The sequence below is a fragment of the Toxorhynchites rutilus genome, chromosome 2, assembly GCF_029784135.1.
Source record: "Toxorhynchites rutilus septentrionalis strain SRP chromosome 2, ASM2978413v1, whole genome shotgun sequence".
In the NCBI taxonomy this organism is placed as follows: Eukaryota; Metazoa; Arthropoda; class Insecta; order Diptera; family Culicidae; genus Toxorhynchites; species Toxorhynchites rutilus.
In genome coordinates, this window is record NC_073745.1 from 19,164,540 (window position 1) to 19,177,912 (window position 13,373).

General features: G+C 36.8%; 2 protein-coding genes across 10 annotated transcripts in view; one reads left to right on the forward strand and one right to left on the reverse strand.

Annotated features, from left to right (window-relative positions):
* LOC129770865 (neurogenic protein mastermind) overlaps positions 1–13,373 on the reverse strand; it is a 319,388-nt gene that overhangs the window by 93,188 nt on the left and 212,827 nt on the right. For all 9 annotated transcript variants that reach the window (XM_055774012.1, XM_055774007.1, XM_055774010.1 and 6 more), the window contains one exon: positions 34–1,689. In XM_055774012.1, the coding sequence (XP_055629987.1) occupies positions 34–1,689 (1,656 nt within the window). The remainder of the gene's footprint in view (positions 1–33; positions 1,690–13,373) is intronic.
* Positions 10,388–11,444, forward strand: LOC129770870 (general odorant-binding protein 99b-like). The gene is made up of 2 exons (XM_055774021.1): positions 10,388–10,501; positions 10,565–11,444. Exons 1-2 carry the CDS (start codon positions 10,454–10,456, stop codon positions 10,958–10,960), a joined length of 444 nt encoding a protein of 147 aa, XP_055629996.1. The 5' UTR covers positions 10,388–10,453; the 3' UTR covers positions 10,961–11,444.

Genomic DNA, 13,373 nt, shown 5'->3' on the forward strand with positions numbered 1-13,373 from the left:
AGACAACATGAGAGCATAGCGAGCTCCACTAACCTGTATTCCGTGTCCACCGGGTCCCTGCTGGCTGATATGCAACTGCTGCGTCTGCTTCATCTGCAACATCGTCGCATTCGCTGCGCCTCCCATCGGTCCTCCCCTCGGAGGAACACCGTTACTACCGCCACCGCCGCCACCATTACCGCCATTTCCTGGACCATTTCCATTACAGCCACCACCTCCGCCACCGCCTCCTCCGCCTCCTCCGGCACCAACACCACCGCCACCATTAACGCCACCTCCCACGCCACCACCTCCTCCGCCGCCAGCTCCAGGTCCTGGCCCCCGAGGTGGAATATAACCGGGCCCATGAGGACTGCCATGGTTAGGCATTCCCCCGACTGGCGATCCGTATGGCGAGTATTGTTGCTGCTGCTGTTGTTGTTGAGTTGGTTTGTTGAATCCGCCCGGTCCGGGACCCATCTTCTGACCAGGACCACCCATCTGCGGAGGCAACCGATTCAGCTGGGGCTTGAGATCAAATTCGTTCTGCGGGGAGTAGAGCTCTTGTTTGATCAGGTCAGCTCCCGGGAACGGTGACACGTTACCCTTGTGGAACTGATTTCCAACCGGGTTTCCTCCAGGCCCAATCCCGGTACCGGTGCCACCGCCTCCCCCACCGACACCGCCACCCGCCGTAGGATTGCCCATAAAGTCCTGGTTGGAGAACTGATTGAACTCGGAATACGGTGGTCTCTGTGGGTTTGGTGGCTGGGGTCCGCGAGGATATCCCATGCCCATGGCGTTTTTGTGCTGATGCTGCTCAGCCATATGTTTGAGGGTTTGTGCAGCGGGTGACAACTCGGACATGGGGCCATTCTGGGGGTTTCCATAGGGACCCCGCTTCGGCCCCAAGCCGTCGTTGTAGGCGTTAGGAAATTGTTGCGTTACAGGACTGCCTCGTTTGATGCCCATATTGTCCAACATTCCAGGGCTGGGATGTTCTTGTTTGATACAGGTTTCTTGCTTCACCTCGATCTGTTGCTGTTGCTGGGCATGCAACATCTGCTGGGGACCCTGCTGCTGCTGCTGCTGTGATGGGTGCGACTGCATGGGCTGCTGAGTTTGTGGTTTCTCCTCAAAGTCCAGGAAATCGGAATGGAAGTCCGACAGGTCCGATATGAGATCCTTGAACGTGTCGCTCTCGTCGTTCGTGTCGTCACCGATGAGGTCCGACAGGCCCGGGAAATGCCCATTAGCAGCCGCGTCCTTCTCGAGGGCCGCCGACAGGTCAGCGAATTCGTTCTCTGGCTCCTGCTTGAAGTCCACGATGTGGCCAAGGTCATGCAGGTGTGGGGATTGCGCTGGGTTGTTTCCACCTCCGGATGGTCCACCATTACCGTTCCCATTTCCTCCGCCACCACCTCCAGGACCTTGTCCCTGCTGGCTCTGCTGCTGCTGCTGCTGGTGGACTGATGGACTGGAACCCTCGCTCTTGACGGACGCATTGGTCAGTGCCTTCACCGTCACGTTCGTGCTGATCTGCTGCGGCTGGGAGTTGGCCGCCGACGTCGTAAACTCGAGCTGTTGAACGATCTCCACCGAGAACTTGGTCAAATTCTCCGAGCCGTTGTGCTGAAGCTTGACCGGTGGTTCGTACGAGTCGGTGACGGGGTCGACGTCGTCTGATGGTCTTTTCAGGAATTTTTGTTGCTACAAGTGAGAAAGAGAGAGAGAGAAATAAGATTACCAAAACGACACTTGAAATGGGTTCAATGGGCTCGATCGACGCCAACGCCAACGTGGATGCACATTCTGCACCTCGGAGGTTGCATTTGAACTGAACCAGTAAGCCTCCTTATTCGTTGATGAGATTACAGGGAAGTCGTCCCTCGTTCGTGACGACTTTGACTCCTATCAACAACAGTACAGGCTTGCATCAACAAATAATGATGGCGCGCGAGAGGGACGCGACGGCCAGACGAACGAGTAGCGAATAGCGCTCTAAGAGGTAATACTTCTACTTGGAGACAGTGTAGAACAAAATGCTTTGGACAACTTCGCGTGTCTTTCAGGAGGTATAAAAATGTGGTCGAAGAACAAGCATTGAACAATTCAAAATATTAATTTTGAAAGTTCATGTGGAGACCCTAGAATGGAACGACTCGGAAATTTTAGAAACAGTTGATCTATTGGGTGTGTGAATATGACTCCATCCTTCCCAATAGGTTCACCATTATTAAGGCTTGGGCGTGTGAATTGATTGGTTGTAGGTTGTCTGAAGCAATGTGTTGGAGTATAAACGAGTAAATTTATCGCTCTCAAAATATCGATATTTAATAAAAAAATATTAAAAAATTTCAAAAAAATTACGCTGCAATAGATTTCCAATAGCAAGGGCAGTCAGCCAGATTTCAAACGCGTATCGAATCATGTCACTACTCTGATGGGCATCTGCGTGTCCTCAGATATACAAAAGCACCACAAGCCAGGCTCGATGTCATCGTTTTTTCACAAGTGCAGGATTAACAAATTTAATTGAAATTCACATAATTCCAGAGAAAATTTCTGATCCTCAGATTTTACAAATAATTTCAAGAATCTCAAAGTCTCGAACAAATCTCTCCAAAATATCAGCAAAATCTCAAAAAATCTCTAAGAAACTCAATAAATCTCAACAAAGTTCGAAAGCATCTTGATAAGTATAAAAAATTCTTAGAAGATTGAAAAAAATGGGAAATTTTCAAGTAATCTGAAAGAAAATCAAATAAATCTCAAAGATTCTCATAAAATCTACATGAATATGAAATATTTCAAAGAAACTCAAAAAAGTTGAAAATAACTCAGCAAAATTCAACTAATTAAAAAAAAATATCAATAAATTCTAGCCAAATCTAATCCCTCTAATATCGGAAAGATCGGAAAAATCTCGAAGAATCTTTAAGTTATTCGAAGAATCACAAGAACTTTGCTGTTGATAAAAGATCCTTAGAAAATATCCAAGAAATTGGAAGAATCTCAGGGAATCTTAAATCATCTGGAAAAATCTCAAATATTTTCGAAGGATCTCAAGAATCTCGAAGAATTATCTTGAAAGAGATATCGAAGGATCTCAAGAATCTCTTAAAAAAATATCTTGAAAGAGATATCGAAGAGTCTCAAATTAATTAAAAGAATTTCAGAGAATTTCAGAGAACCTCAACTAATCTCGAAGAATCTCATAGAGTCTCTACTTATCTCGAAGCTTTTCCAGTAATATAAACCAAAATCTCAAAGAATCTCAAAGAACTCCATAAATCTTCGAAAAATTTCGAGGATTGTGAAAAGTTTTAGTGAATCTTGCCAAATATATTATATATAAAACTGCGAGCTCGGTATGCAAATTCCATAGGAGAGTACTGAAAAAATTGAAAAATTAGAAAAAAAATCAATTACGTATATGTTCTACAGTGGAAAGTGAGTTATAAAACAACGATTGCGCAGTTGAGGTTCCTTTCTTCATTTGGAATAAACGTTGACGACATTGAGTTTCGTGTTAATTTTTTTGTGTGGGAATAATGATGGATTTGATGCACAATGAAGATCATTTCGTTCTTTCAGCAATTGGGATTCGTGAGTCATCGTCTGTTCTCGATCGTGAATGAACGAAAAACACAGTTTCAGAAGAAAACTAAAAATATTACTTTCTGGTGGGGCGAAGTTCAACGGGTTTGCAAGCACCCTATAAAACACATAAAATTTCGGAAGATTTGAGAGAATCTCAAATGATGTTCTTCGAAAACTGTGAGTTTCATAATTCATTTTAAGTAATTCAAACAAAGCGAAAAAATCTCAAAATCTCGAAAAATCAATAAATCAGAATAAAACATTATAAATTGAAAAAAAAAATCAATAAAAAAAACCCCTATATGAGATTGTGGTTCGACTTACAAAAAGTTTAAGGGATGCATTCGATGAAATTTCTTGTAGAATCTCGAAGCGCCTGATAAAACCTTGATAAATATGAAGGATTCTCAAAAAACTCAAAACTCGAAAAAATGGAAAAATCTCAACTAATCTCGAAAAATCTGAGTGATTCTCGACAAATCTCAAGAGTCTCGCTTTTCATGAATAACAGATATCTCAAAGAATTTCTGAAGGTAACTCTCAACTAACCGCGATAAATTTCAAGGAATCTCAGAGAATCTTGCTAAATTAAAAACGAACCTCACAAAATCCCAAAAAATTTCAAACGATTTGGAGGAATCTCAAAAAAAAAGTTGTTTGAAAATTGTAAGTTAATGATTTAAACCATCTGAAAGAATCGCAAAATATAAACGAATAAAAAAAATCAAAACGTCTAAATATTTAAAAACAAAAGAAAAGAAAATATATATTTTTTTCAAATTTACCCTACAATTTAACCAAAGGCTTTGGTCGGTGACGCAATTGAGCTATTTTACTTCTCTGCCTGACGTCTGCACACAAAGAATTTCAAAGATTCTTCGAAAGTTTCAATTATTAAAAAATAAAAAAACAATCATCAAGGTTTTGGCTAAATAACAACAATCCTCCGAAAATATCAATTATATCTCAAACGATTTGAAAAAATATCAACGAATCTCGAGAAATTTTCAACGTTCTCCGAAAATTTCAAGAATATTCCAAAAATCTCTCTTCAATAATCTCGAAGAGTCTCAGATACTCAGAAAATCTAGACGAATATTTTAAACGATTTAAAAGAATTTTACAAAATCCCAGATTTCGCGAGTAATTTCGATATTCTCAAAAAAAAAAACCTAAAAGAATCTCAGAGAATCTCAAATATTTTTTCCCAAAAATATTGAAAAAATATCGAAGAAGCTAGAAGACCTCCTAAAATTCACGAAAACTTCCGAAAAGAAAGTTTCAAATAATCTTGCTGGCTATTGAAAATATACATAAAATCCCAAAGGTATTTGGAAGAATTCAAAATAAAGTGGCTGGGTATCAAATTTCACAAGAGATTTTGAGAAACTGAAAAAACATCTAAAAATTTTAGCATTTCTCGAAGAATCTGATAAAATCTTTAGAATCTACAAAAATAAAAATAAAATTCCAGAGCCGTAAATATGCTTACATGAAGATTCTAATAGATTTCCAAAGAACCTTCGAGAATCTCCTTGAATATTCCAATCTTATAAAAAACATCTAAAAAATTCAAACAGTTCAACAAATTTCAGAAGAAATTTCGGTGTCTCCGATTTTAAAAATAATTTCAAGAATCAAAGACAGTATAAATAAATCTCGAAGAATCTCAAAAACTCGAAATATCAAGAAAATCTTCAAGAATATCGGTGAATCTCGAAGATTTTCTCGAGCAGTTTCGAAGAATTTTGAAATTCTAACGCAGAATATTGAAGATCCACAGAAAAAAAGATTTTCAAATGATTTGAAAGAACATTCAAAAAATTTTTGACTCCCAGGTTTCACAAAGGATTTTCAAAAATCCCAAATAATCTGAGAACTCCAAGATTATCGAAAACAATCCAGATAAACTTAAAGATTCTCAAACATTCAACATCATGGAAACTGTCAAAAAATCGCATAGGAAGGATCTCGAAGAATATTCCCGGGTCCCAGAATACAGAGTGGGAGAGAGAGATTTCATTTGCGAATTTCAGAATCCCTGAAGGATCGAATAGAAAATAGTCCAAAAATATTGAAAAAAAAATCGAATAATCTCGAAGAATTTCAAAGAGTTTTGATATTCTCACAGAGTTTCAAAAAATTCCAAACGATATGAATGATATGTAGGTCTCAGATTTCACCAGTTATTCCAAGTAACTCAAAGCATTTGTAAAATTACATCATAGATGAGTGACGTTCAGGTATATGCAAGTTACGGGTCAAGTTTAACTCTTCCATAGATTCTGCGGACCGCAGCGGTTTTGCTTTCAATATTCTTTATAACAAGTTTTTCGCAATATATTAATATATAGCAATATATAGTATTTAAATTTGATAATAATCACGATGTTTGTTGATTCGATAGTCTCGAGAGTGGAGGCTCTGGTCGGATGGTTCACCGTTTCGCTGGGGGAAACGTTCCAATGGACGCTTGAACTTGCAAAGTTTACAGCAGAAACACTTTTGGGAGCAGTTTGCGATGTCCTTTATTTCACTGACTAACAGGATTCTACAACTATCACTCCTCGATATTGTGGTGGAAGAAACACGTTTCGACACGCTCACCGGTTTGCTTCACTCTCTTCTATGATTCTGTCTTGTTCTTTACTGCTTCGCGGTTGGAAAATTACTGGTTGCTAATCGCTGCTAGTTCGCTATGGTAGCAGGGAGAAGAATCACAAAAAGATTTGCGAACCAATGTTTCTCTCTTCAGGGACTGAACAATGTTAATAGATATAATCTTTTAATTCTTCATATTTTCAACTGTCAATACATTTAGACATTATAATATTCTCTTATAGATTATTTGTATAAAAATTACGAATTGTACACCAAATGATCACAATCGGATGCTTCTTAATCCAACATAACCAGACCAGATACAATAGAATAAGTTACAATACGAACGCAGCCTTCTTTGCCTTTTATTTTCTTCTTTGACTTTGATTTAACCGTTTTTTCAATCGAAAATTTCTACCTCGAAAAATATCAGAGATTCTTAAAAAATGTGAAATAATTTCTAAGAATATCGAATATTTTCAAAAGAGCTCGAAGAATCGGAACGAGAAATGCTAATTCTGGATTCACAAGTGACTCCGAAGGCCACAGATAATTTTCGTGATTCTTAAAAAATTCAAGAATGTTTCGAATAATCTCAAAAGTTCGCGAAGAATTTTGAAGAATCTCAAAGATACGATTCAGTAAAAGATACTTGAAAAATAAAAAAAGATCCTTCGAAATTCGATCTTGAAGATTCTCAAGAATTTCTTACGCTCTCGATAAATATCAAAGATTCTCAGAAAATCTCAAAAAATCTCAACCTGAAAGAATTTTGAAGAGTTTTGACGAATTTCATGCCAACTGGACTGGCCGTTGGCAGCACCATATCAGATAGCAGTGAAACGTTGTGGGTGTAAAGATAGGGTCATTTAAGCAACTTTGCATACTTGAAATATTCGAAAAATAATTAGACTACTCTTTGGAAAAAAACAAATTTTATTTCTTAATTTTTTATAAAAATTTCTAACTTAAAAACTATGATACCTACAATACGCATGTAAAAGGATGAAATGTAGAAAAATTGTTTTTCCAAAAAAAAAATTGGAAAAAAATTTCGCTGAAGAAAAAACTATTTTTAAAATGAAAATTCAATTTTCTCAACAACGTATTTTTTTTTAAATTCTCAAAATTATATATATGAATAGCCCTTAAAATTTCCAACAAGTCGTCCATACATCGGAAGAGGGGCACATTTACAGGGAAAAAGTTTTTCTAACAACTTTTCTAACAACAATACTCTGACCATCTTTCTGTAGATGTTATAGTTTTTAAATTATGATTAAAAAAAAAAGTTGAATAAAACATAAAATGAAAAAAAAACCCTACAAAAAATATGAGGCCTACAAAATTTTAGTCAAAGAATGGATTGTAGGAAATTATTTTGGTTTTCATTAAAAATTATCCAAAAAAAATTTGGAAAAAAAATTTGGAAAAAAAAATTATTAAAAAAAAATATTTTGAAAATTAAAATTCATTTTTCTCGAAAACATATGCTTTCAAAATTCAGAAAAAAATAGATATAAATAGTCCTTAAAATTTCCAACAAGTTTTCCATACATCAGACGATGGGCACATTTACATCGAAAAAGTTTTTCGAACAACAACTTTATCATGATTTTCTCTGAAAAAAAGCTATTAATGTTTAACTCGTAACTTTTTTTTGTATAAATTATCGCATTTCAAATGCTGTACTAACTTTTCTCTATTTAGAAACATGTCAAGAACATGTCATACGTGAGAATTTACACACAAAAATCTTACGAGCGAAACATTATTTTTTTCAGGAGTCTTCATACAAAAATGACTTATATTCCAAAAACTTTAAAAGATAGACAGTTGATGTCATCGACAAAAGTTTATATTTTAACAAGATCTAAAACTTCGTCGAATACACTGTAGCGCTATCTTGAAATTACGATAAGTTGTATTTTTTTCATAGAAAACATGAAAAAGTTGTTGTTCAAAAAATGTTTTCCTTGTAAAAGTGCGCATCTTCCGATGTATGGACGGCTTGTTGGAAATTGTGAGGGCTAATCATATATTCATATATAAAATTCCCAAAAATATATTTAAAAAATATACGTTTTTGAGAAAAATGAATTTTAATTTTTCAAATAACTTTTTTGTCAGCGAAATTTTTTTCCAAATTTTTTTTTTGAAAATTTAAACAATTTCCTACATTTCATCTTTTGACGAGTATTTTGTATGTATCATAATTTTGAGGTTATAAATTTTTGTAAAAATTAAGAAAAAAAATTTGGCTATTTCCAAAAAGTAGCCTAATTGTTTTTCGAATATTTCAAGTATGCAAAGTTGCTTAAATGACCCATGTCTTTACACCCACAACGTTTCATTACTATCTGCTGCCAACTCCTAAGACGAGTTGGCATGAAATTCGTCTATTACTAAGCTCCAGATTACACTGATGATGTAAAAAAATTGAAATAAATCAAAGAATCCTAACTAATTTCGGAACTCAAAATGTCTTTAAAAATTGAAAACATCCGAAGAGTCTAGAAAAATCTCAAGTTATTTCGAAGAATCTCATAATCGCGCTGAATGAAAATAAATATCAGAACATTTCAGAGAATGTCAAACGATTTGGAAGAATACCAATGAAAGCTGGTTCTCAGATTTCTAGTGATATTCTCGAAGAATTGAAGAAATAGAAATTAAAAATAAACTCATGGAAAATTTTTAGGACTTAAATTTCACAGGTGATTTCAAGAATAGCTTAGAAATCGAACAAATTTTGGAGCATTGCAACGATATTCTAAACTCTGGAAGTATCTCGCTGACTATTGAAGATTTCCTGATAATCTTGATCCCAAATAATTTGAAGATTATTTGTTAGTTCCAGATTTCACAGATTATTTCAAGAGTTCAAACAATTTGCTGCGAGTCTAGAAGTTTCTGATATTGAGAAAATCCCATGAAGTCTCGAACAACCTCAAAGGTCCTGAAAAAGTCTAAAAGAATCACGAAATGCTGCAAAGAACCTTAAAGAACCTCGAAGAATCTCAGAGATTCACGGAAATTTTCAAAGAATCTCTAAAATTCTCATAAGAGCCCGAAGAATAATTAACGATTCCAAAGGGTCTCAAGAGTCTCCAAAAATCTCGAAAAATTGAATCAAGAAAATCATGAAAAAATCTCAAATTCAATTTAAAATATTTTTTTTGGAAAATTTAAGAATATAAAAAAAAATCTTTAAAATTTCAAGTAAGTTTCGAGTTTCTAAATGTACATTCACATTTCAGATTCAGATTATGTTTTCCGAATTCCACCAACATTTAGCTACTGGTTCCAAATCAATCGGTCGACACTGTATCCTTCCATAAAGAAGGATACAAACCGTGAGATGCGCCGTTGCTGCCCATCCCACCCCCTCTCTAACAGGTATCATCCACGACTTTAGGCAACTTTATTTCTTTCTGTTTCAACGATTCACTGCGATTCGTTTTCCAGCTGGATTGGCTGTTGGCGGAGTTGTAGTGGTTGCACTTATCATTATTGCATTCTGTGTACACGCGTCGCGTTTTCTCGACTTAGCCAATGATGCTCCTCCGCCGCCGCGCTCATTGCCTTATCGCGTCGAAGCGCCACACGGCATCGAATATGGCGCACAGAGGAGCGCAGCAAAAAAAAAGAGCAGCAACGGGTGAGCAAAAATTACTGCACTTATTTATGGGATATTGTAACTGCTGCTGCTGCCTTTGCCGCTAGAAAAATCTACTTGGAAATAAGTTGCTGGGTGGGAATGCCTGTATGTGTGCAGCAAAAGCAATTTTATACTTTATTTCTTCTCACCCAAGACCAGTTACGTCGTCGTCTCTGGAGTTTGACATTACAGCCGCAGTTGGCGCGCTTCGAGAGTGACATGATTTTGACAGGAGACAAATGATTTGTCAATCACTGCCCAACCTCCCTTCCTCGCGCGCGTTTGTTCAATTAAATGTGAACGAAACTTTTTTCCGCGATTATTTTTTTCTGCCCTGAGAGCTTGAGGAAATTTACTTCAACGATCACAACACAATGCCCAGGGTAATCAATTTGATGCATGGAGGCGGAATTACTGCCGCTGATTAGCAGACACCGTAAGTCGAGAGTCGAACTTTCGCACGTGAGTCGATCATTTCCCGCCAAACAATTGAGGGTCATTTATCAAATGTCAATTCTCGGTAGAAGCTATAAAACCCCCCGACCCAAATGAGAACCTCTCATTCGACGTCGGAAAGTTGTTCTAACGGTGGAGAACCCAAACTTAAGGATGGGATTCGTTGCGAGATGCATCTTGGCGTTAGCTTTGGTGGCATTGGTAAGAGTTCTCAAGAAATTGAAAGAACATCCGTGAATTGAGTTAGAGCGCTCTTGTCCACAGGTTTCATCATCACACACCATAAAATCACTGGTAGATGAGTGCAAGCCGAAGGTGGAAATCAGTGAAGAGTTAGAAAAATCTTTCCTTGCGTTGGAGTTCCCGTCAGAGGAGAAGACCACGCACTGTTTGATGCAATGCATCGGGCAGTCGTTGAATCTGTTTGAGGAAAATGGCAACAAAGCTAACAGGGAGAATATCAAAGAGGTGCTTAAGGAACTCAAAGACAACTCCTCCCCGGCAGAGGAGTTGAGCGAAGAGCAAAAGCACTGCCTCGATGAAGCGGAAAAGAAAGTGGACGCTGATGAGGAGAATGAGTGCTTGATGGCTTTCCGGATTTACGACTGCTTCGAGAAAGAGTTCAAGGAATTGATGGAGAAGCATTCGAGTGAAGAATGAAGCTCAAATTGACGACTGATGTCGATTTTTGCCCAGGAAAAAAATAAAACCGCGATGAATATTACGATCTTCTCAGAAATAAAATAGTTTAAAATGATGAATACATGATATACCAGAAATAAGGGATAATACGTCTGAGCAGAAGCAAGACGATTTTTATCATTCTTTTCTCACCTCATCATATGTTCGATATAACGTTAAAAAAAAGTTGGGATATTCAATCAAATGGACGATTTTGTTACAGCGTCGATTGTCAAAACATTTGATGCCGATTTCATATCATCAAAGAAGTTTTTCCCATCCCTAATCACCATCCGTTCAAGGAATGGGTCAATTTCGATCCATTTGGTCAATGTTTTGCAGTTCGAGATTCTATCCATCCGTTGCAACAAATAAAAAAATAACATAAAATCAAAAACACCCTATCTGAGAAAATTGAGTTTAAGTGTTATTTCCGAAATAAAATGAAAAGGTTTTAACAGTCCTCAATATAGCCCCAATAAAAACATTACGAAAAACTCCAAACCAATCGGACCAACCCTCTCTGAGTTATATTTTTTCGAATACATGTCGGACTCGATTATCCGAAATTTTAGACTCGATTATACGGAGTATTTTATTTTTGATTTTCGGAAATTTTGAATAATTTGTATAATACTTCCATATTGAATAGCTAATATGGGTATTTCATTTGAAGTATTATACAAATTATTTAAAATATCCGAAAATCAAAAATAAAATACTCCGGATAATCGAGTCTAAAATTTCGGTCGGCTTGACTAGTAGAATGCAGTTATTTATGAAAAATGCAAATCCAAGATGGCGGATTATATATTTTCTCAGAACCCCATCAATATGGGTATCAAATGAAAGGGCTTGACTAGTAGAATACAGTTATTTATGAAACATGCAAATCTAAGATGGTGGCCACTACAAAATGGCAAATGGCGTATTCAATGATCTTGAAAAATTCAATTTGGCTGCCGCTGTAAAATGGCTGAATGGCTTGATTTGAAGAATACAATATATGTAGTGTAGATGAACACCATAAATTTGAGAAGGTCGCCGCCACAAACTGGTCGACTATGTATTTTTTGCAATCCCCTCAATATTGGTATCAAATGAAATGATTTAACTAATAGAATACAGTATATGGTCGAGGTTCTGCCAAAACGAACCAAGCGCCATTTTTTTCAAAATAGAGTTACTTACACCATTGGATCTGGTTGGATCGAGATCTGGTAAGTAAGACAGCCTAAGGGCTGCGATGAAGTGTAAAAGCGCTGATCTGCATTTTTCAAAATTGTGTTCAACCACAACTAACCAAGTGTAATGCATTCCTCAATCAATTTGTTTTCATTCATTAAGATATTATTTTGTAAAAAAAAACAGCAAAAATGAGTCAAAATATATACCATTCATGAAATTAGTCAAGAGCTGTTGCGAAAAAACTAATGTGTTGTGTAATGATATTATGTTAATGACTAGCATGTACATGGTTCTCTCTGACTGCAAAGAGAACGAAGTTTTGCGTGTCAAGCAGTTTTTTTTCATATTTCCAAAGGTTCTGAATCAAAAATTTGACGAAGATGTGGGCTTACAGCATGAAAAGTAGTATTATGTTTGACATCCTGTTTGTAGCACCTGAGCGGTAAAATGATATATTAGATTACTAGTCAATTAGTGGGAACCCAAACTTCAAATTGAAATATCTCAAAATAATGTTTTTGGCGCTTGGTTAGTTTTGGCAGAACCCCGGCCATATTATCAAAATATTCCGAAAAAAGTTTGGTACGAAATAAAAATAAAAAAAAAATATTTAAGATTTTATTTAAGTATACTAATGATACAGATAATTTACTAAAAACTAAATTTACTAAAAACAGAAAACATGATAGAATAAAAACAGACCCTTCCCCTCTTCACTCCTTAGAGAGGGGGGAGGAGTGTTTATTCCCCATAGAAACATTTCGTGCCCCCTAAAATCTTCACATACCAAATGTGGCTCCATCTGCTTGATTAGTTTTCGAGTTATGCAGAAATTTGTTTTTCATTTGTATAACAGCCCACCCTAAGAGAGGGGAGGAGTGTCGAACAACCATAGAAACATTTATTGCATTTTAAAACCTCCACATGCCAAATTTGGTTTCGTTTGCTTGATTAGTTCTCGAGTAATGCAGAAATTTGTGTTTCATTTGTATGGGAGCCCCCCCTTTAGAGAGGGGAAGGAATATCAAACCACCTTAGAAATGACCACTAAGGAGGAGAATCCAATTACCGTAAAACATTTATTGTACCCTGAAACCTTCACATGCTAAACTTGGTTTCGTTTGCTTGATTAATTCTCGAGTAATGTAGCAATTTGTGTTTCATTTGTGTGGCAGCCCCCCCTTAGAGAGGGGGGTGGAGTGTC

Excerpts from the sequence above, each read along its gene's own strand:
- LOC129770870 (XM_055774021.1), top strand. The coding sequence starts at position 10,454 with ATGGGATTCGTTGCGAGATGCATCTTGGCGTTAGCTTTGGTGGCATTG. Across the intron at positions 10,502-10,564 it reads CGTTAGCTTTGGTGGCATTG|GTTTCATCATCACACACCAT; the intron begins GTAAGAGTTCTC and ends TCTTGTCCACAG.